We start from the raw sequence: 22,916 nt of genomic DNA, 5'->3' as shown, positions 1-22,916 counted from the left end.
TATATTATTACCTATATAATGGCAGTCATTTTTGTGTGGCGAAAACCTTAGTGCTCCTACATGTATTCTACTGAAGGGCACGCCATATTGGTGAAAGATAAACGCTTTTCAAAGAACGTTAGACTGCGCAAACTGCGATATGAGTGTCGTCCACTGATTATTGTCACCGAAGCCCGATGAACTCTGTCAGGAGAGAAATGTAACAACTGACTATCCTAGGGCTCGTTTGACACCAGCACTTCTTTCGTCTTAGCGACTGAAAGGCAACCACCTTAACCATACGACAAACACCATACCATAAACGTTGTACGACAAACATCTTACTATAAATGTTTTACGACAAACACCTTACAATAAACGTTGTAAGACAAACAGCATACGATAAACGTTGTACAGCAAACACCTTACGATAAACATTGTACGAAAAACACCATATGATAAACATCGTACGATGAACGTAGTTCGACAAACACCGTACAATAAACGTAGAACGACAAACACCGTGTGATAAACATCGTACGACAAACATTGTACGAATAACGCCTGACAACAAACACCGTAGGATAAACGTCGTACGATTAACCTTTCGATAACCGTTGTACGAGAAAAACCGTACGATAATAGCATAACGACGAATACAGTACGACAAACACCGTAAAACAAACACCGTGCGTTAAACGTCCAACGGCAGACCCCATACGATAAATACCGTCAGCGACCACCGCACGATGTACGCCGTACGATAAACACCGTTTGATAAACACCGTACGACAAACAATGTGCGATAAACACCGTACGATAAACACCGTGCGATAAAACGCCATACGACAAACACGACAAAGTTGTCATATAGTTTGCTGTAGTCAATACTGGAAAACAGCCACGAAGTTTTGGTATAATTCATATTTACTTCACACAACATTTTACTTGTAGATCTGTACATTGTGCTTTGTCTACGTTTTTAGCAAATATACATCACAAGTCTTCCTCAAATATACACAATCAACAGTGGAATATATGAACATCATATATACACGTTCACAAATACGATTTGAAACACGAATTAAATATGGGCATAAACGTGATCAAGTATCAGATGTAATAACACATATTAACACAATTCATCATGGTATGTACACAGGGATTAATCATGTTAACTTGCTGCGGAAATGTCTGTATCTCAACCACAACTATCATACATATTTGACTATATTATATGGCGTACATTCGACATCACGCGCCTTTCTACATGATCCTACGGTACCGAGACAAGGCTCGTGTAAAGATGGGAGTTATTTCCCCAAAATTTGGGGATGATTGTTGATAGGGGAGTATCAGATATTTAATAAGTATTTTCAGACTGCTGGAGTCTAAATCTGTATCAATGGTATAAAATCAAGCAAATACCTGCATCTGAATTAATCAAAAACATCCAAAATAAAAATGAACGACTTACTGAGGTATTACCTAATAAGTAAAGTTATTCAAAATGGCGGCGCCCACTAAAGACGACATAAAAAGAAAAGCAGGTCACTGTTCTTCGTGCGGCATGTGATAAAAGAGATGTCATTGTAGTTTAGTCGATGGTATGGTAAAAGTCTTGTATATCACCTTATGCCTTAGGTCAATCAGCGTCGAGAACACTGTGAAAAACTCGCGATAAATATTGTTATGCAAAATCAAGCGGAAAGTGCGTAAATATATTTAAATTGCCTTGATTCAGTTTGAGCACGGACGGAGATGATAATAATAACCACGTAGCCTGTGAGTAGCGCACAGCTCAACAGTACGGTACGTGCGACATCGCGTGCAGTTGTTTACAAGTAGTCATCTCAGATCAGGTGACGTAATGCGCGAGCCTCGCATTCGACGTCGCTGTTGTAAAAAGTGTGTCGCCAAAGTCTATTACAGATGTTATCTCAACGGAGGCAGTCGGTACATCTCTATTTTAGATTGGGACGGCAGATAGAAAAACTATTTTCCAGGGGACATAACTCCCGTAAGATTGGCTTGAGAATGAGCAGCAGCTTAGCGCCAAACATTAACTGAAGGAGTACACGTGTACATTATAAAGTTATTTTAAAGAAAAGTCGTTATTTACACAGGGCCCATACTTACAGTGTTAAATACGATATGTATGGGCGCTTAGTTTGACGTTACGTACTGCCAAATATACCCTCAGTTGTAAAGTTTCCTTGGTAGCACGCGTTCTCTTCGTGCCTGGTCACTTTTCACTGCTAGTAGACGATAATGTTGAAAAATAGCCATACCGAAACCAGTTTACGGGAACAGTTGGATATCTTTCAATGAACATATGTTAAAGTAAGTAATCAACTTGTACACGACTCTCGAGAGGTGACACAGGTGTTGTGATTTTCTAATCACTGACAACCCACTATATCCACAGACTCCTTAATTGTTTGTTGTTACACAGCTGCTGTACCACTCTCTCCTCATGCCCTGGAGTCAAGTTCCTGGGCCTACATGTAGGGTATAGAACAAAAAAAATATACCATGGGCAACAATAGAAACCAAGTTAGTCACCCCCTGACTCACGCTTGGTTAGAAGGCCACGAAGGCCACAGCACCACAGATACATCAGTGATCAGACGTGATTTATGGTTAGAAGGCCACAAACGCCATGGAACCACAGATACATCAGTGAACAGACGTGAGTTATGGTTAGAAGGCCACGAACGCCACGGCACCACAGATACATCAGTGATCAGACGTGATTTATGGCTAGAAGGCCACGAACGCCATAGCACCACAGATACATCAGTGAACAGACGTGATTTATGGTTAGAAGGCCACAAACGCCATGGCACCACAGATACATCAGTGAACAGACGTGATTTATGAAGACGTGTAAGCAAATCATCCTGCTTTCTACTGGTCTGTTCTACCATCCATGCATGTCATTAAGACACTGCTAACAGGTAACCTGATAGTGACACTAAATTCAACCTTAAGTCACCAACTTTTCGTTGGCAAAACAGTTGGTATACAGATTCAAAAAAGGTCAATGGATCAATACACCTTCATGGACGGCCCTCGGTCCGTGACGAAAGCTGTTTTGGCTTCTAAGCAGATACGTTTCTGAGTTGTTCCCCAAAACTTTACCATCTTGTATTGCCATCTGCTTCAAAAGAGTGTCTCAGTCACACATGGATCACATGGTTTATCTGAGCACGTGTAGAAAATTATGAATTATTTGTACATGCCCACCACAGACCGGAAGCTCCGCCATAACTTAATCCTCCGCTTTGGCCGTAGCACCGCCATCACAGCTTTATCGAAAACGTTTGTTAGCCCGACACGCGTTAGGGCGGAGCACTCGTAGTATCCCTCCGCACCAATTCTCAATGAGAGTTTAGTTCCCTGTCTCTTCCCAATAAACTCGTGATCGTTGTCTTCTGTCATATTTTCATCTCTTAGGTCGACTTGGGTGCCTACGAGAATAAACCTGGCTTTTGGGCGGTAAACCTTCAATTCTGGGATCCACTTAGAGCGGACATTTTCAAAGGAGTCCGGCCTGGCAACGGAGAAGCAGACGACAAAGATGTCGGTGTCGTAATACACCAGTGTTCTGAGTGTGTCATACGCCTCCTGAAAAATACCAGACAATATGTATTCTAAATTTTGTTCAAAACGAATGACGATTACATAATAATAAATAATACTTATACTACTATCTAAAGATAAGAAATCAAGTTCCTTTGTTAATTAAGTTTTGCTATTGACATTTGTAGTGAGATTTGCACACAAAAATCTGGATTCCGCAATTTTCCACGTTCCCCTGGTTCTGAATTCGTTTAAGCGGCAATTGTGACCATTCATTATGATAATATGAACGTGTACATTTCATCGACCTCATTCAGTAGGAGAAACTTCCTCTCTGATCATCAAAGTTTGACCTATAGCTTGTATTTTTAACCATAGACTTTTTATCTCTTGGAAACAAACACTGAGGTCTATTTATCATTGTCAACACTAAGTAACGTCAGGTCATTTGGGGACAGTTTTCTGTCATAAAAAAGCCTCCATAACCCGTGGCTAGGCATACCCACGAAGTGACATCATGTAGCTGTGGGGTAGCTGAGCTGTTCAGATTGTTTGATTGTTATTCAGAGGTTCCGATCTGCAGATAGGTCCCCACCCCACCCGTTGGAACATTGTCTATTTACTGTGTGATGAGATCAAGAGCAGATAACAGTAAAGCGTTAAATTCACCGCGATAAGTGATGTATACACTAATAAATTACACTGTAAAAAAAAGGAACCGCAGACGCATGGATGAGCGATTTTATAACTAAAGAGTACTGCGTGGGGCTTTAGTATGCATTTGTTTATTTTGATAGGATAGTTTTCCGCCGTACTCAAGAATATTTTCATTTATACGACGGCGGTCAGCATTATGGTGGAGGGAACCGAAGAAACCCACGGACCATCAACAGACTGCTTGCAACCTTCCCACGTACGATCGGAGAGGACGCCAGCATGAGCTGGACTTGAACTCACAGCGACCGCATTGGTGAAAGGCTCCTGGGTCATTGTGCTGCGCTTTATATGGAAGAGATAACTATAGACGTTATATATACACGCCAGACTGTACACAATGTTCGTTAAGTTTAATGCAAATCTTGGTAACATTTCAAATGTCAGGGGTAGTGTTACAAGTCTCTTAGAACATTCATGAACGTAAGGCAATATGTTTCACTTGAGTCTGACCACTTTTCTACACACTGACGCATTAAGGATCGGTGGTTTTCTTTGATGCTGAGCTGTGTGATATATGTTTGACGTCTGTGACCTCTGTTTACATGTAGTGACGTAATTGCTGGTATCTGAATAACGAACTGGAAACACAGACTGTCTGTCAGGAATGCGATAGCTTCCACATCCTGGCACGCAGTTCGTCAACCCGTGTCGCACGAAATCAACGAGAACACATGACTAATAAGCTAACTATACCCATAAAAGTAAACTTAGTTTTGATACCATGTCGATCCAAAGAGAACAAAAAGTATGCCGTTGACATGCATTGCACAAGAACAATCAAAACAACTGACCAAGGGGCATTTTTTTTTACCATACGTGTGTTTGTCTTAATTCAAATAGTGATACATACAAGTTCTGTTGGTAAGATAAGAAAGGTACATGAGTTTATGCAGAGGGTGTTAGACGAAGTAAACTCTTTGAAAAGGAATCACCGTTTACATGTCTATAAGTCTATATCCGTCTATATCCCCTTGTATGTCTATATTCCCCTGTATATTTGTATTTGTTCCTGTATGTCTGTATTTCCCCTGTATGTCTGTATTCCCTCCTTTATATCTGTATTCCCTCCGTATGTCTATCCCCCCCCCCCCCCCCCTGTATTTCCGTGTTCCCCCCTGTATGTCCGTATTCCCCTGCTATATGTCTGTATTTCCACCTGTATGTCTGTATTTGCCCCTGTATGTCTGTATTTCTCCCTGTATGACCGTATTCTCCCCTGTATGTCTGTATTCCCCCCCCGTATGTCTGTATTTCCCTCTGTATGTCTGTACTTCCTTCTGTATGTCAGTATTCCCCCTGTATGTTTGTATTTTCCTGCTGTATGTCAGTATTACTCTCTATGTCCGTATTGCCCCTTGTATGTCTGTATTTCCCCCTGTATGTCTGTGTTTTCTCCTGTATGTCTGTATTCTCTCCTGTATGTCTGTATTCCTCTCTGTGTGTCTGTATTTCTCCCTGTATGTCTGTATTGCCCCTTGTATGTCTGTTTTCCCCCCTGTATGTCTTTATTCCCTCCTGTGTGTCTGTATTTCCTCCTGTATGTCAATATTGTTCTCTATGTCCGTATTGTCCCTTGTATGTCTGTATTTCCCCCTGTATGTCTCTATCCACCTGTATGTCTGTATTCCCTCCTGTATATCTGTATCCCCCTGTATGTCTGTATTTCCTCCTGTATGTCAGTATTGCCCTCTATGTCCCTATTGTCCCTTGTATGTCTGTGTTTCCCCCTGTATGTCTCTATCCACCTGTATGTCTGTATTTCCCCCTGTATGTCTGTATTCCCTCCTGTGTGTCTGTATTTCCTCCTGTATGTCAGTATTGTTCTCTATGTCCGTATTTCCCCCTGTATATCTGTATCCCCCTGTATGTCTGTATTTCCTCCTGTATGTCAGTATTGCCCTCTATGTCCCTATTGTCCCTTGTATGTCTGTATTTCCCCCTGTATGTCTCTATCCGCCTGTATATCTGCATTCCCTCCTGTATGTCTGTATTTCCTCCTGTATGTCAGTATTGCCCTCTATGTCCATATTGCCCCTTATATGCCTGTATTTCGCCTTCCATGTCCATAAGGTCATAAGCAATGAGCGTGTGATTTTTATTCGGTGTAGACATAATAAAAAGTGTACAATGGAAATGTCATTTACACATTTATTTCACCAAAGTTTGTATTTTACATTTAAACAGCTCGTCTTTGAGGCATAGACTCGCAAATATAACAAAAACAGCAACCATTAAAATAATTTCCGTATGTGAAACAGTGAAAACGGCACAAAGCTTCTCTTTTTTGTGACCTTATGCATTTGCTTGGGGATGGGAGGGGTGTGCATTCTCCAGTCTATAAAAACAAAAATGCTTTCTGGAACAGCAATACACGTATGTTTCAACCCAGAGATAAACAAGTTTGTGAACCGACCTGACCAGCTGTGTCGTAGAGTCCAACATTGCAGCTCTGATTATTCATATCCATGGTAACTAAAAAAACATAAAACAAGAAAAAAATACAATAACAATACAACCAACGAGTTCAAGTGTACATACAAGATTATATATGTGACATTATATGTATCCTTTGTTTTATAGATGTGCACTGGCGTAACAAATTAATGACTGTTTTTTTTGTTTGATCGATAGTAAAGTCAAAGCAATGTTTTCAGACATATTACCATTCTATATACAATCTATTTTTATAATAACTTTTATGCGTTTCTTACAAATATGTTCAGTTAGACCCACCATACGTAAGACTATATAATTTAAATGATTGCTCAGCGGTAATTTGCGGGTCATGTAGGTTTAAAGTGTCGCATACATTCAAGCTATTCAAAACATTAACACTGTCTTATTTGTGTTGCATTTTCCTGTAAGGTAATGGAATTAACTTTGGCAGGCAGGTGTTATAAATGTTTTTTGGTCTGTAGTTTATATGGTTTATAAAAATACCCCTAAAGTGTGACACAATATCATTTCCGCTGCATTCACAATGTGAGGAGCACGTGGCTATTCACACGCTTGGTTAATTCTGTGAAATGTGTTAGTGTCTCTATATGTACTAAAGGCATATTTGAGGGGTGCGTTCAAACTGAGCAGATAGTACGTTTGTGCATGACAATGGATGGCCTGCAAATATGTATACAGGACATCCATAAAGTATTGCATAAATTTTGCATTGTTCCAGTGGTTAAAATACGCAGGGCTCCTACATACCCCATGGACGAGCACGTAATGGATTAAACTGACAAGTAAGATGTGAACTAAGTATATATATGTACTGTGTGGTGATGTGATGTATACAGTAGCTCACGGAGAAGGGCACTACTAAAAATCTCAAATCGTGATCAACTAGGGTCGAACTTTTGACCTGGATTCTAACAATGGTAGCCAAGACTGATAGTGTGTGCTAACGCCTTAATCCCCTGGTTTTGTTAGGCGTGTGACTGGACAACAGAACGATTTCCCTGACGTATTATATTAAGTATCATTTGACAGATTATGTCCACATAAACCATGCAGCTTCCTAAATACCGATGGCCGCCTCCGAGGACAACGAACACGAATTTCTGTACACTATAAAAAAATTAATCTGACTGAACTAATTGTCCTGTAAATGTGTCGTACTTCGTCAGCCCAGATATATAACAACATGCTCTTGTGTAGTTACATTGACACTCCAGTTCGTCAGCCCATACATATAACAACATGCTCTTGTGTAGTTACATTGACACTCCAGTTCGTCAGCCCATACATATAACAACATGCTCTTGTGTAGTTACATTGACAATCCAGTTCGTCAGCCCATACATATAACAACATGCTCTTGTGTAGTTACATTGACACTCCAGTTCGTCAGCCCATACGTATAACAACATGCTCTTGTGTAGTTACACTGACTCTCCAGTTCGTCAGCCCATACGTATAACAACATACTCTTGTGTAGTTACACTGACACTCCAGTTCGTCAGCCCATACGTATAACAACATGCTCTTGTGTAGTTACATTGACACTCCAGTTCGTCAGCCCATACATATAACAACATGCTCTTGTGTAGTTACATTGACACTCCAGTTCGTCAGCCCATACGTATAACAACATGCTCTTGTGTAGTTACACTGACACTCCAGTTCGTCAGCCCATACGTATAACAACATGCTCTTGTGTAGTTACATTGACACTCCAGTTCGTCAGCCCATACGTATAACAACATGCTCTTGTGTAGTTACATTGACACTCCAGTTCGTCAGCCCATACATATAACAACTTGCTCTTGTGTAGTTACATTGACACTCCAGTTCGTCAGCCCAGGCATATAACAACATGCTCTTGTGTAGTTACATTGACACTCCAGCTCTGATACAACTACAGGATAAGTATGTGTAACATAGTCTTCAAATGAATGAATGAATTGGCTGACATCTATATGCAGCCCAATAGGCTTATATATACATAAAGCTGAATAAACTCCCAGTTTAAAAAGCTGAGTCTAATGTCCAGCTGAATAAATACATGCACAAAGCGAAATAGGCTGATACCTACATCCAGCTGAATAGACTGATATCTTCATCTAACTCATTTGGCTGATATATACATCCAACAGAACAGACTGATATCTACATCTAGCAGAACAGACTGATATCTGCATCCAGCTGAATAGGCTGACATCTATATCCAGCTGAATAGACTGATATCTTCACCCAGCTGAATAGGCTGATATCTACATCTAGCAGAACAGACTGATATCGGTATCCAGCTGAACAGGCTGATATCTATGTCCAGCTGAATAGACTGATATCTTCATCCAGCTGGATAGACTAACAGCTACATGAAAAGTCGCATTTGAAATTGGCTGGGTCACATCTTACAAGCTTATTGCGAGCTATGTATTTTCAGGCGGGACCGTGTCAAATCACTCTGCATTAGCTGAAACAGTTGTCTAAAAGACATCATTTGTAATTACTTAATTAGAGTTAAATGATCAATAAAACAATTTTCAGTCACACTGATAGTTGTCAGGGGTTTGTTCCACTCAGCCATTTCTGACTGAAGCTAAAAATTTGAGATACGACTTTAAAGCATGCATTAGGGCTATAGAAAGTTGAAATTTTGACTACGTCATAAATGTTATCTTAAATCATTTCAACTTCCACTATCAAAAACTGAGCATCGTGATAAGGATTTAAACTTTGATTTAACGCTACAGATGTGGAATCGGCCCCAGATAAGTCATGGGCGATCCTGGAACCCATAAATGTGGAACCGACCCCAGATAAGTCATGGGCGATCCTGGTACCCATAGATGTGGAATCCGCCACAGATAAGTTATGGGTGATCCTGGTACCCATAAATGTGGAATCGGTCCCAGATAAGTCATGGGCGATCCTGCTACCCATAAATGTGGAATCGGCCCCGAATAAGTCATCGGCGATCCTGGTACCCATAAATGTGGAATTGGCCCCGGATAAGTCATGGGCGATCCTGGTACCCATAAATGTGGAACCGGCCCCAGATAAGTCATGGGCGATCCTGATACCCACAGATGTGGAATCGGCCCCAGATAAGTCATGGACCATCCTGGTACCCACAGATGTGGAATCGGCCCCAGATAAGTCATGGGCGATCCTGGAACCCATAAATGTGGAACCGACCCCAGATAAGTCATGGGCGATCCAGGTACCCATAGATGTGGAATCCGCCACAGATAAGTTATGGGTGATCCTGGTACCCATAAATGTGGAATCGCTCCCAAATAAATCATCGGCGATCCTGGTACCCATAAATGTGGAACCTGCCCCAGATAAGTCATGGGTGATCCTGGTACCCATAAATGTGGAACCGGCCTCAGATAAGTCATGGGCGATCCTGGTACCCATAAATGTGGAATCGGTCCCAGATAAGTCATGGGCGATCCTGGTACCCATAAATGTGGAATCGGTTCCAGATAAGTCATGGCCCATCCTGGTACCCATAGATGTGGAATCGGCCCCAGATAAGTCATGGGCAATCCTGCCAGTCATAGATGTGGAACCGGCCCCATATGTTATGGGCGATCTTGGTACCCATAAATTTGGAATCGACCCCATATAAGTCATGGGTCATCCAGGTAGCCATAGATGTGGAATCGGCCCCAGATAAGTCATGGCCCATCCAGCTAGTCATAGATGTGGAACCGGTCTCAGATAAGTCATGGGCGATCCAGGTACCCATAAATGTGGAACCGGCCCCAGGTAAGTCATGGGCGATCCTGGTACCCATAAATGTGGAATCGGCCCCGGATAAGTCATGGGCGATCCAGGTACCCATAAATGTTGAATCGACCCCATATAAGTCATGGGTCATCCTGGTACCCATAGATGTGGAATCGGCCCCAGATAGGTCATGGGCGATCCTGGTACCCATAAATGTGGAATCGGCCCCAGATAAGTCATGGGCGATCCTGGTACCCATAAATGTGGAATCGGCCCCAGATAAGTCATGGGCGATCCAGGTACCCATAAATGTGGAATCGACAAGGGTCATATAAGTCAAGGGTCATCCAGGAAGTCATACATGTGGAACCGGCCTCAGATAAGTCATGGCGCCATCCAGGTAGCCATAGATGTGGAACCGGCCCCATATAAGTCATGGGCGATCCTGGTACCCATAGATGTAGAATCGGCCCCGAATAAGTCATGGCCCATCCTGGTACCCATAGATGTGGAATCGACCCCATATAAGTCATGGCCAGTGACTCGCTGACCAGGTAGTTGTTTTTTTGTTGTTGTTGTTGAGGGTTGTTGTGAGAGATGGATCTGACGTGCAATTGTTAGTCTGGCATGTTTCCATAATGATTGAGAACTTACTTATTAAAGCCAGATAGGACAAACAAAGATCGGGAACGAAGCCTTTATAACTTTGTCTGTCTCAAGTAAATTGCAGCTAAACGTTTCGGAATGTTTTTATTTTCGACATAGACTTATGTCAATTAAATATCTAAAAGCAAACCTGCATGTGTATCTGCCGTGATCTAAGCACCTATATTTATGCCATTTGCCTGACGCGCGTGACTGGTAATATTTTGTCATAGCCCTACAGAGCAATGGACTGTTGAACACATATAATATTACACAACTAAGTACTTTGTCCTCTCTACGTTTACAAGTTTTCATACGCCACTTAGTGTATTGGATAACATGTATAAACGATGCACTTATAAGCTCATTATACCCAACAACTGTCCTGGTACATAATGCACAAGTCTGAACATTAACTCAAGAGTTTATTCAAACTGGTTCTGGAGATTTTCAACAAGATCATCCTCTCACGTTTTGTACACGATGGCCTGAAGCTGCCATTACCAGTACAGGTATAAGTTCACGAGACGGTCGGTCTGAGTGTGTCAGTTGTGTATTTGTGTATTATTTGCTGGACCAAACCAGTCTTGATGCAATTCACAGTGGCAGTATATAGCATGTTCGCGATGCCTTCACCCTGTGCTGTGATTTATGTTTTTTGACCCTTATTTACCAGAAGTCTTTGTGTTTTGCTTGTCCCCTTTTAAAATGTATGTCAGACGTAATTAGAAGTTGAAAACGTCGTGCCGAGAGCTGGCTTTAGTACTCTATTTATACACTCGATGTTTGTGGTCGCCTACCTGTCAACAAATGGTAGAACTTAGCGAGGGCAAAAAACTTCCCAATAACTGACTAAATTAAGCTGAAAACATGTCCATTTGCCATGTTTGTTTGTGAAAACCTCACTTAAGAGATTAGCCGATAATCCCACGAATATCCTTGTCTATTTACCCATCTTAAACTGGGCTTAAGCCGCTTTCATCAGCTTAAGATCGGCATTAGCCTTGGATAAACTCCTGTTTACTATAAAATTTGTTTACTTTCGTTAGATCCTACGCTGAAACATGTAGACCTACATCTGCTCTGGTACTTTTCGTGTTTATTTTAATATTTTGCAGCTGATGCTTTAAATGCTTTAAGTTAGAGACATATATGCGTTAGACAAAACTATGTCAATTGGTCATGGTTCGTCCGAGAATACCACGCAAGCGCAGAGATTGATTGCAAACAGGTTGCTCACCTGTCTCACTTGGATACAGCCCATGTCATGCACGCCTCGTGGAGTCAGTACTTCACGCCATCTTCACACAATCATCTCAGGTTTTATTTCCTTTAATAATGCTTACCGGTATTCATTAAAATAAGAGAAAAAAGTCTCCAAAGAACGCATATTAATGGGCATATACACAATATAAAGAATGCCATGCCTCTATTTTCTGTTCGGGAGCGGTAGATCTTGGCTCAGTCCTGGGTCGGGTCACACCTAGACCTTAAAAGAGGAAGTTGTACCTTCCTCGCTTGGCGTTCAGCATTAAGGGGCAGTGCAACGACTGGTTTGACCCGTATCAGTATAATGGCACGGATGGGGCGCCTTACTTGCCTTTAGTAAGTCGTCTCAGTGAAGCAACACCAGATTAAAGAGCGGTCGAAATCCGTCCTGCGCTGCAAGGAGGCACATTACATGAACTCTAAGAACTCCTTCGTCGTCACATGACTAAAAAATTGTTAAGTACTAAATTGGGGTTTAAGTTAAACCCCAAACACTCACTTACTCACTCACCCCATTTTCTGTTCTACCGTATACTCTTTGTGAATAATGGCGGACCATAGGCGACTCAAGTCCAAGGCGTTCTCTAATAATACATAGGTAAATAATGGCGCAATGAGGACTCTCTTGTAATAAACAGGTAAATAATGGCGCAATGAGGACTCTCTTGTCATACATAGGTAAATAATGGCGCAATAAGGACTCTCTTGTAATACACAGGTAAATAATGGCGCAATGAAAACTCTCTTGTAATACACGGGTAAATAATGGCGTAATGAGAACTCTCTTGTCATACAAAGGTAAATAATGGCCCAATGAGAACTCTCTTGTAATACACAGGTAAATAATGGCGTAATGAGAACTCTCTTGTAATGCATAGGTAAATAATGGCCCAATGAGAACTCTCGTCATACAAAGGTAAATAATGGCACAATGAGAACTCTTTTGTAATACATAGGTAAATGATGGCGCAGTGAGAATCCTCTTGTAATACACCGGTAAACAATGGTGCAATGATGACTCTTTTGTAATACATGGGTAAATAATGGTGCAATGAGGACTCTCTTGTAATACATGGGTAAATAATGGCGCAATGAAAACTCTCTTGTAATACACAGCTAAATAATGGCCCAATGAAAACTCTCTTGTAATACATAGGTAAATAATGGCCCAATGAAAACTCTCTTGTAATACATAGGTAAATAATGGCCCAATGAGAACTCTCTTGTAATACACAGCTAAATAATGGCCCAATGAAAACTCTCTTGTGATACATAGGTAAATAATGGCCCAATGAAAACTCTCTTGTAATACACCGGTAAACAATGGCCCAATGAAAACTCTCTTGTAATACATATGTAAATAATGGCCCAATGAGAACTGTCTTGTCACACATGAGTAAATAATGGTGCAATGATGACTCTTTTGTAATACATGGGTAAATAATGGTGCAATGAGGACTCTTTTGTAATACATGGGTATATAATGGCTTAATGATGACTCTCTGATAATACATAGGTAAATAATGGCCCAATGAGAACTGTCTTGTCACACATGAGTAAATAATGGTGCAATGAGGACTCTTTTGTAATACATGGGTATATAATGGCTTAATGATGACTCTCTGATAATACATAGGTAAATAATGGCCCAATGAGAACTCTCGTCACGCAAAGGTAAATAATGGCACAATGGGAACTCTTTTGTAATACATAGGTAAATGATGGCGCAATGAGAATCCTCTTGTAATACACCGGTAAACAATGGTGCAATGATGACTCTTTTGTAATACATGGGTAAATAATGGTGCAATGAGGACTCTCTTGTAATACATAGGTAAATAATGGCGCAACATGAACTCTCTTGTAATACATATGTAAATAATGGCCCAATGAAAACTCTCTTGTGATACATAGGTAAATAATGGCCCAATGAAAACTCTCTTGTAATACACAGGTAAATAATGGCGCAATGAGAAATCTCTTGTAATACATGGGTAAAACTTTATCTGTTTGTCCACAAGCCTTCATCACATAGGCAAGAAGACATACGTGCTTCAGTCATGGACCAATGTATGACAAACTGGCCAACCTCTGTTAGTAGGACAGTAGGAAATTCATGACTTTATTTGATATGAAACAAATGTAATAAACCGACCTTCGTCAGTAGGAATTGCCTGGCAAATCATCTGACATGAAACAAATGATAAAAACTGACCTTCGTCGGTAGGAATTGCCTGGGACATTATCTGACATGAAACAAATGTAATAAACCGACCTTCGTCAGTAGGAATTGCCTGGGACATTATCTGACATGAAACAAATGTAATAAACCGACTTTCGTCAGTAGGAATTGCCTGGGACATTATCTGACATGAAACAAATGTAATAAACCGAGTTTCGTCAATAGGAATTGCCTGGGACATTATCTGACATGAAACAAATGATAAAAACTGACCTTCGTCAGTAGGAATTGCCTGGGACATTATCTGACATGAAACAAATGATAAAAACTGACCTTCGCCAGTAGGAATTGCCTGGGACATTATCTGACAAAAAAACAAATGTAATAAACCGACTTTCGTCAGTAGGAATTGCCTGGGACATTATCTGACATGAAACAAAGGTAATAAACCGACCTTCGTCAGTAGGAATTGCCTGGGACATTATCTGACATGAAACAAATGATAAAAACTGACCTTCGTCAGTAGGAATTGCCTGGGACATTATCTGATAAAAAAACAAATGTAATAAACCGACTTTCGTCAGTAGGAATTGCCTGGGACATTATCTGACATGAAACAAATGTAATAAACCGACTTTCGTCAGTAGGAATTTCTTGGGACATTATCTGACATGAAACAAATGATAAAAACTGACCTTCGTCAGTAGGAATTGCCTGGGACATTATCTGACATGAAACAAATGTAATAAACCGACCTTCGTCAGTAGGAATTACCTGGCACATTATCTGACATGAAACAAATGTAATAAACCGACCTTCGTCAGTAGGAATTGCCTGGGACATTATCTGACATGAAACAAATGATAAAAACTGACCTTCGTCAGTAGGAATTGCCTGGGACATTATCTGATAAAAAAACAAATTTAATAAACCGACTTTCGTCAGTAGGAATTTCCTGGGACATTATCTGACATGAAACAAATGATAAAAACTGACCTTCGTCAGTAGGAATTGCCTGGGACATTATCTGACATGAAACAAATGTAATAAACCGACCTTCGTCAGTAGGAATTACCTGGCACATTATCTGACATGAAACAAATGTAATAAACCGACCTTCGTCAGTAGGAATTGCCTGGGACATTATCTGATATGAAACAAATGTAATTAACCGACCTTCGTCGGTAGGAATTGCCTGGGACATTATTTGACATGAAACAAATGATAGAAACCGACCTTTGTTAATACACATGTTACATTCAATTGATCACGATATATTTTTCCTATATATCACGCTAAGGTTCACTTTCCTCTGATATTGGGTGTTATCATTCTCATCTCCATTCTCGTGTCCTAGCTCCAACATGCTTTCATTGCAATGTAACTGATTTAAGTACTGCCAATGTCAAACACAATAAGCATTCGTTCACTCATTCGAACCTTGAACCCCTCGTACGGACCAACAGCCTACACGGCCACTACATACCCTGTACCACTCATCTTTGCCCTAAATCACAGTCATGCTTTCACGTGCTTAGAGTTTAAGTTCCCTTTGAATTCAAACTCTTTTGACATCCCCTATGTTAAAAAATATAGCTGACAATGTAAAAAAAATGGAAAGAAAGATATTTTCGTGATTAATTTTTATAGCTGTCCGTCACGTGTCAAAACAAGCAGAAATTGGCATTATATAAAAAACCCAATGAGAAACCTGCTCATTTTCACAATGTCATAGATAAAGAATTGTAGTGTATAGTTATAACTAACTGTATATAGATTGTATATAGTGTCCTGAACAAACAAGTCTTCATGGCGCTGGCCACCTGGCTGTTCGGAACCTTCCACTCCCTGTTTGAATACAGCCCTACACTCGCCTGTGACATGCACCAGATAACTCCGTGACGACATTTGGACGCGTAAAAGTGCACTAATAATTATAATCGCATATACATTTGGGATCGGCTAAAGCAATTATGTGACAATCTTAAGAATCATGAAGTGCTTAGCATAAATAAACATTTCGCCGACAGTTTTATAAGCACAGGTGCTATTAGCCATCAATCAGCCATGTGATTTAATCATAGGAGAAAAAAAGAAAATCAGTGTGAGATTGGAATTCCTTCTAAACACAGCATATATGGTTACGATATTACAACTCATGTGTTTATCGCTCTCACGGTTTTACATATTACATATAACAGTATCAATGTCCATTCGATTAACAGATTATGGTTAGATTATGGTAAACACATTAGAATACATATACATGTACAGCTATAAACGTGAGTTGGTTTTGTACGTACATCTACTTATTTATATTTATTTGTTATTTAGCGTCGCACTCAAGCTTTGTTTTACACTTGTACGATGGCGTTCAATTCTGTGGGTGGAGGTAAAACACCCACCTTTGGCAAGTTAAGCATGTGCATGTAGGCGCTGTTGGTGGAGGACAAGTGATAGTCATGGGGCGTTAGACCGCGCAAAGGGGAAGGTACAGAGAGCATCGTCGGTCGCCTACAGTCACTAAACTTGCTGCTTATACAATTACTGATTTATATACATGTATCTCGGTCAGCTTATGTACAAAAATACTTGGAATATTTGAACATTTGAAACTAAAATCAACCAAAGATGACATAGTTAGAGTGTATATACATGTAATCCGACAACAAAAGCGCACCTGGAGGATCCTGAACAGGTGTAACATCATGTAGAATCATGAGAAATGATTTGTAACGTGTTCACATTTAAACACGTGCATATATAGGGCATTTACATAAACAGTACAGCCTTTGTTACGTGTACAGAATCTGCGTATAAATTTCACATGGAATAAACTGAGAGGTGCAAAGAGTGGAATGACTTATCTCCAAGCCAGGTTACAACTGAAATAGGATGTTTTCATTAACCTGGAATAGGGCTGAATCTGCCCCCTCACCCCTAAATCTGCTCCCCCATCCTCCTCACACTGCGACTACCACCACCACATTCCCCCACACCCGACACAAGGACTGTTGCAGCAAATTAGCCCCCATCTATGCAGCATAAAACATAAGCTACTCTCTCAATATATATTCATGACTGTCAATGAACTATCAAAGACCTTGGAGCCAAAAAAAACAAAAGAAAAAAACAAAAAAAATACAAACAAAACATTATTACCAGAGCTGCACGTGGTGCTGTATTACTCCTTAAATTCTTCTCTAGTTCGAACTAGTTCTGTATAAAATGTAACATGAATGTAAACAGTGGCACATGTTTAAATATACTGAATAATATATGTAAGCTATGTTAACTTTGATATATACATATATATGTACACGTATACAACAAGTTGGATATCGGTACACGTCTTATGACTGTATAATGTTTACAAAGAAGCACTTCTGAGAGATACTGTCTTTAACTTATAGGAACTAATTAATTAATTATTTATTTAAGGGTGTAATTATTTGATTTGTGTCCCTCCGGGGCTCCGCCATAACCCAGCCCCCGGTATCGAGGTTTGCCTCAGTGCATCATGAATCACGGCTATATCTCACACCTTCAGCCCCGAGCCTAGCACCCAGCGGGAGAGAATAGAGCAAATAATTAATAACGTACATCGCCAAGTGACACTCCTGACTGATGATTAAGGAACACTTTTCTCTTAAAAAATAGTTAAGAAAGAAAATCTATTTAAACAGGCAAACTATTTAACGAAAATTGTTTTCAATCGCAAACATGCTTGTATCAGAGTCGCAGGGAATATGACCTCTTTCAATACAATATCACATTTGAGTGAGTGAGTGCTTGGGGTTTAACGTCGTACTCAACAATTTTTCAGTCATATGACGACGAAGGAATCATTAGGGTGCATGTATGTGTAATGTGCCTCCTTGTTGCAGGACGGATTTCCACCGCTCTTTCATTTAGTGCTGCTTCACTGAGACGACTTACCGAAGGCAAGTAAGCCGCCCGCCCGAGCCATTATACTGATACGGGTCAACCAGTCGTTGCACTATCCCCTTCATGCTGAACGCCAAGCGAGGAAGTTACAACTTCCTCTTTTAAAGTCTTAGGGGTGACTCGATCAAGGATTGATCCTGGATCTACCGGTCCCGTATCACATTTGAAGGGACTCATGTTGAGAATGAGTTAGGCGTAGAATGTATTTCGAAAAACCCTGTTGTAATATGTCAGTCATTACTTGAGCTATTCAGAAGGCAAATGAATGATCATTAAATGTGTTCTTACAAGGTGGTTTGGGGGAATGGAAGCATTGTTAATTTGATCCGCATGGTGATCGATCGATCGATCAATTGATCGATTGGTTTGATATTCGATAATTTTTTAGACTGCATGACTTGATTATTCACCGATGAAAACATGTGATTCTTTCCACTTGGTGGCTATGAACAGATGAAACGCAAATGGTATTTATAATTTCTTATTTATACACAGGAATTCGATTATAATGTTTTATTTCACATACACACCACGCGCCCAGGTATATGTGGGTGTCAGAGCCCCAGGGAATACCCACCTCGTCAGGTATATGCCACATGTTAAGTCATAGTCTAACCCACGGGGGACAGCGCATGGGGCTCCTGTAATCGGGTACGCTATATGGAATTAATTACGAACGCGAGGATGTATGTGGACAATGGTAATGAGGGCGTGTCGCCATTTGCATGCATGTTAAAGAGCTCTACAGATTGTCTATATGAATAGTTAAACTTTAATATTCACGTGGAAAATTAAGACGGAAAATTAACATAAATACAGTTTAAGACTGGAAGACTGGAGTTTTCAGATCCGCTGTAAAATGCGTCACGATTATTTATCGTCTAGGCCATACACATGTACATGCTAGGTTTTATACATTATTCATATATATTCCCGTGTGTCCTTTGTATAGCAGTTGTATGCAGTTCATTTGGAGAAAAATAGTCAGTCATAAAACCGGTTACCCAGTATATTTTTAAAAAAATATTATAATGACTTAAACAAGAGCCTATGTAGGATTACACAGCTATGCATACAGTTGTGCTACAGCGTTTATATTATAAGGGGAAATGCCTTTATAGTTCATGTGTCTCAGCGTCACGCAAAGCACTGAGTGGTCTGTTTCTTGAACTGGCTATATCAGGGTGTGTTGTTCTTTAGCTTGAATGTACGTTTACAGAATGGATGATAGCACATCGACATGTAACATTCAGGCGACTAGGCGTCTGAATGCGTTAATTAAGACCGATAACAGGCTGAAATTTTAAACTCAAGCCTTACATAATTATAAGCTGCTTATAAAACAATGCTCACGACAACACAGATTATCTATATATGGTCTCGAGGTCAGGATGATAGAAAACGTAGACCTGGTAATTAATTCAGTGCAGAATCCATTGTTATCACGACAAGAATTCACCGGTACCGTGCTACCTGGCCACTTATAACCGGGAAACAAGGGCGATTCTTTATATACTGGGTACTATTGTATATAGGTGATTTCTCCACACACATATACGATACAATAAGATGAGGTTAACTGTTTGGTTAACTCCTAATTGGATATATATGATGATGTATGATGATTTGGTAACTGTCTTGTATAATGTTAATACCTCTTACATGACGTGTGTTGGAATATCTATACAGGTATTTACAGCCTTCTGTTTATAATCTGGGCACAGGTATGGGTTAACACCGCCATTACACAACTTCATGGCTCTGAGAACCATCTTGAAATTTGTGGTTATAAACAATTTTAAAGCACTTGTAGGATTGGGTTTTAAAAAAAAACATGGGTCAAAGTAGAACAACTGTCATTTTTTTCCTTCAAATCTGACCTACCTGAGAAAGTATCGAACACAGTGGGCACGTATTCCATCATGAAATCCCCCGTGGTGTAGGACAGTAACATGCTTGTTTTGCCCACCCCTCCATCCCCTACCACCACACACTTAATGTCGCGGGACCCCATAACCATTGCCTACAGGCGGGTCCTTGCAACAGAAATCAGCGGTGCTCTATCCACTGGTATTTTGCTACTCAGACGTCAACAGTAGGCCCAATGTGTCAGCGTGCAACTGACTGCCTCCCCGCGTAGAATATTAAGTCACTCTCCGCCACAGCAAAGTTCCATCCATTTCACGACAACAGAAAGTAGTTCCGAAGTTCTCTAAATTTATAAATTTTTTACCTGAACAGGCAGGCGCGGAAATATTTCTCTCTGAACTGATCACGATTTTTCAGTCGTCGCTTTAAAATAACTGGCCTGGCTAAATATACCTGTCCGGAATGAAGTTCTCGGCACTCTGCGCTCTTGTGTGAGACGGGTATAAAGTTGTATTGGCCGGGTAGCGGTCACGGCTCAAAGCTCGCTGTGTCCTCCGTGTGTTAACCTGACGTAGGAGGTGTATCATATAAGTGATTCATGTATTAACGAAACCTAACCACACATCCCCCTTCTTGCACTGTCAAGCATTCCGCAGTGCGCGAGCTGTACAGCGCCGTCCTAAAATCCTCAGCTACGGGGCAAGGGACTGAAGATATGGACGAACCTCTTGGTTTGGCGACAGAAGACAAATCAGTGATATACTTACATACGCTCAGAAAATCGGAGTCGTGAAGGTGTGGGCGAAGATCACGCATCTATTGTGCCATTATATAAAAAATTCAAAGAGATAAATACAAATTGTGCCGAAAAAAAGTTAGACACTCGTGTATACAAATGAGCTGTAAAACCCTGCATTTAAATGGTGAGCGAGAGAATGACGTTAAGTTTTATTAAAAACTTACATACAGATGTATAGAAAAGAGCAGGTCTGACACAGCCATATTTTAGGAATACGTCGTCATTCAGGGCTTTTGTGGGGTTATGATAAACAGTGTTAGAATGTGAGCGTTCACATCCAATAATATATGCGGCAGTAGAAGCGACAGGTACAAATCTGTGTATATAGCCCGGATGAGGTTACTTATAATCAGGCAGATATTTGAGTGAGTGAGTGAGTGCTTGAGGTTTAACGTCGTACTTAACAATTTTTCAGTCACATGGCGACGAAGGAGTCCTTAGAGAGCATGTAATGTGCCTCCTTGTTGCAAGACGGATTTCCACCGCTCTTTTATCTAGTGCTGCTTCACTGAGACGTCTTACCGAAGGCAAGTAAGTCGCCCTGTCCGATCCGTTATATTGATACGGGCCAACCAGTCTTTGCACTGCCCCCATTCATGCCGAACGCCAAGCGAGGAAGTTACAACTCCCTCTTTTAAGGTCTAGGTGTGACTCGACCCAGGACTGACCCTGGATCTACTGCTCTACCAACTGTGCTATAGGGGCCGGAAGGGAGATATTTGATATCTACTGTGTAGTAGCTTGTATACAGAGTCACATCTGCTCATTCGAATATATACGGATGAACGAAATGTACATGTATCATATCTGAATACATAGCAATAGTTCAAAATAAGATGTCATTAAGAAGTGCCAACATAACTATGGACCCTTTGCGGAGCAAAACTATCAATTCTGTACAGATAGTTAGAATATATATATGGGATATACCAATATTATTCAAGACAGGCATGACCCAGTGTCAATTCAACCTATTTTGTTAAAAACTTGCATTCTACGTGCTTTTTTGTTTTGTTTTTTTGTTTTGTTTTGTCTTTTTTTGTTTTGTTTTTTGGGGGGTTTTTTTTGCTTTTCTTTAAATGTACTATAGAATTAACACTTACAGAAGTTTATTCGTCCATGAATTGGAGGCGAACGTTTTTCTATACTCTTAACATAGGCTTCACTGACCCGTTTCTAGTAGGTTCTTCTTACAAAACAGAATTCCATTGACATGAGCTTGCGCAAGTTTTGTCAACACCAGTAACATTGATTCTTTGGGAATATGATTCTTTGGGAAGTATGTCAGGGCAGAGAATAGGACCCAGGTGTCTATACAATGGCACGGTGAATCACTAGCATGACGCCAACATCGCTGTGACAACCACCTGCAGGTGTCATCATAGGGATGGGCGAGTCCGATCCCGTGCATGTATGTACAAAAGGTTCATATCGTATACACCAAACAGATGTCAATCCATATTTGGCGAGGTTTGACTTCCATGATATAATAATTACATCGAGATAAACAAGCTGAACAGAATAATAACAGGCACATATAATCCCTTTAAGACAAGTAAACAGTTCATGCATGCATGTGCAGGGAATACAGCAAACTCAGCCCAAACACGTCTTCTTATAAATATGGCTTCCGTGGCCGAGGAGATGGTCCGCCACCAACCTGCGGATGGTCGTGAGTTTCCCCCGGGCTCTGTCCGGTTTCCTCCCATTATAATGGTGGCCTCCGCCGTATAAGTGAAATAT

General features: G+C 40.6%; 1 protein-coding gene across 1 annotated transcript; it reads right to left on the bottom strand.

Moving 5' to 3' along the window:
• Positions 1–797: 797 nt before the first annotated feature.
• Positions 798–21,586, bottom strand: LOC135468202 (cdc42 homolog). The gene is made up of 4 exons (XM_064746324.1): positions 21,574–21,586; positions 20,390–21,190; positions 6,695–6,753; positions 798–3,609 (listed from the first exon to the last, which is right to left on the bottom strand). The coding sequence occupies exons 2-4, from the start codon at positions 20,523–20,525 to the stop codon at positions 3,211–3,213; spliced, it is 594 nt and encodes a 197-aa protein (XP_064602394.1). The 5' UTR covers positions 20,526–21,190; positions 21,574–21,586; the 3' UTR covers positions 798–3,210.
• Positions 21,587–22,916: the final 1,330 nt, after the last annotated feature.

This window comes from Liolophura sinensis, chromosome 6 (assembly GCF_032854445.1).
Source record: "Liolophura sinensis isolate JHLJ2023 chromosome 6, CUHK_Ljap_v2, whole genome shotgun sequence".
NCBI lineage: Eukaryota > Metazoa > Mollusca > Polyplacophora > Chitonida > Chitonidae > Liolophura > Liolophura sinensis.
This window is presented reverse-complemented; position numbering and strand designations above follow the sequence as displayed.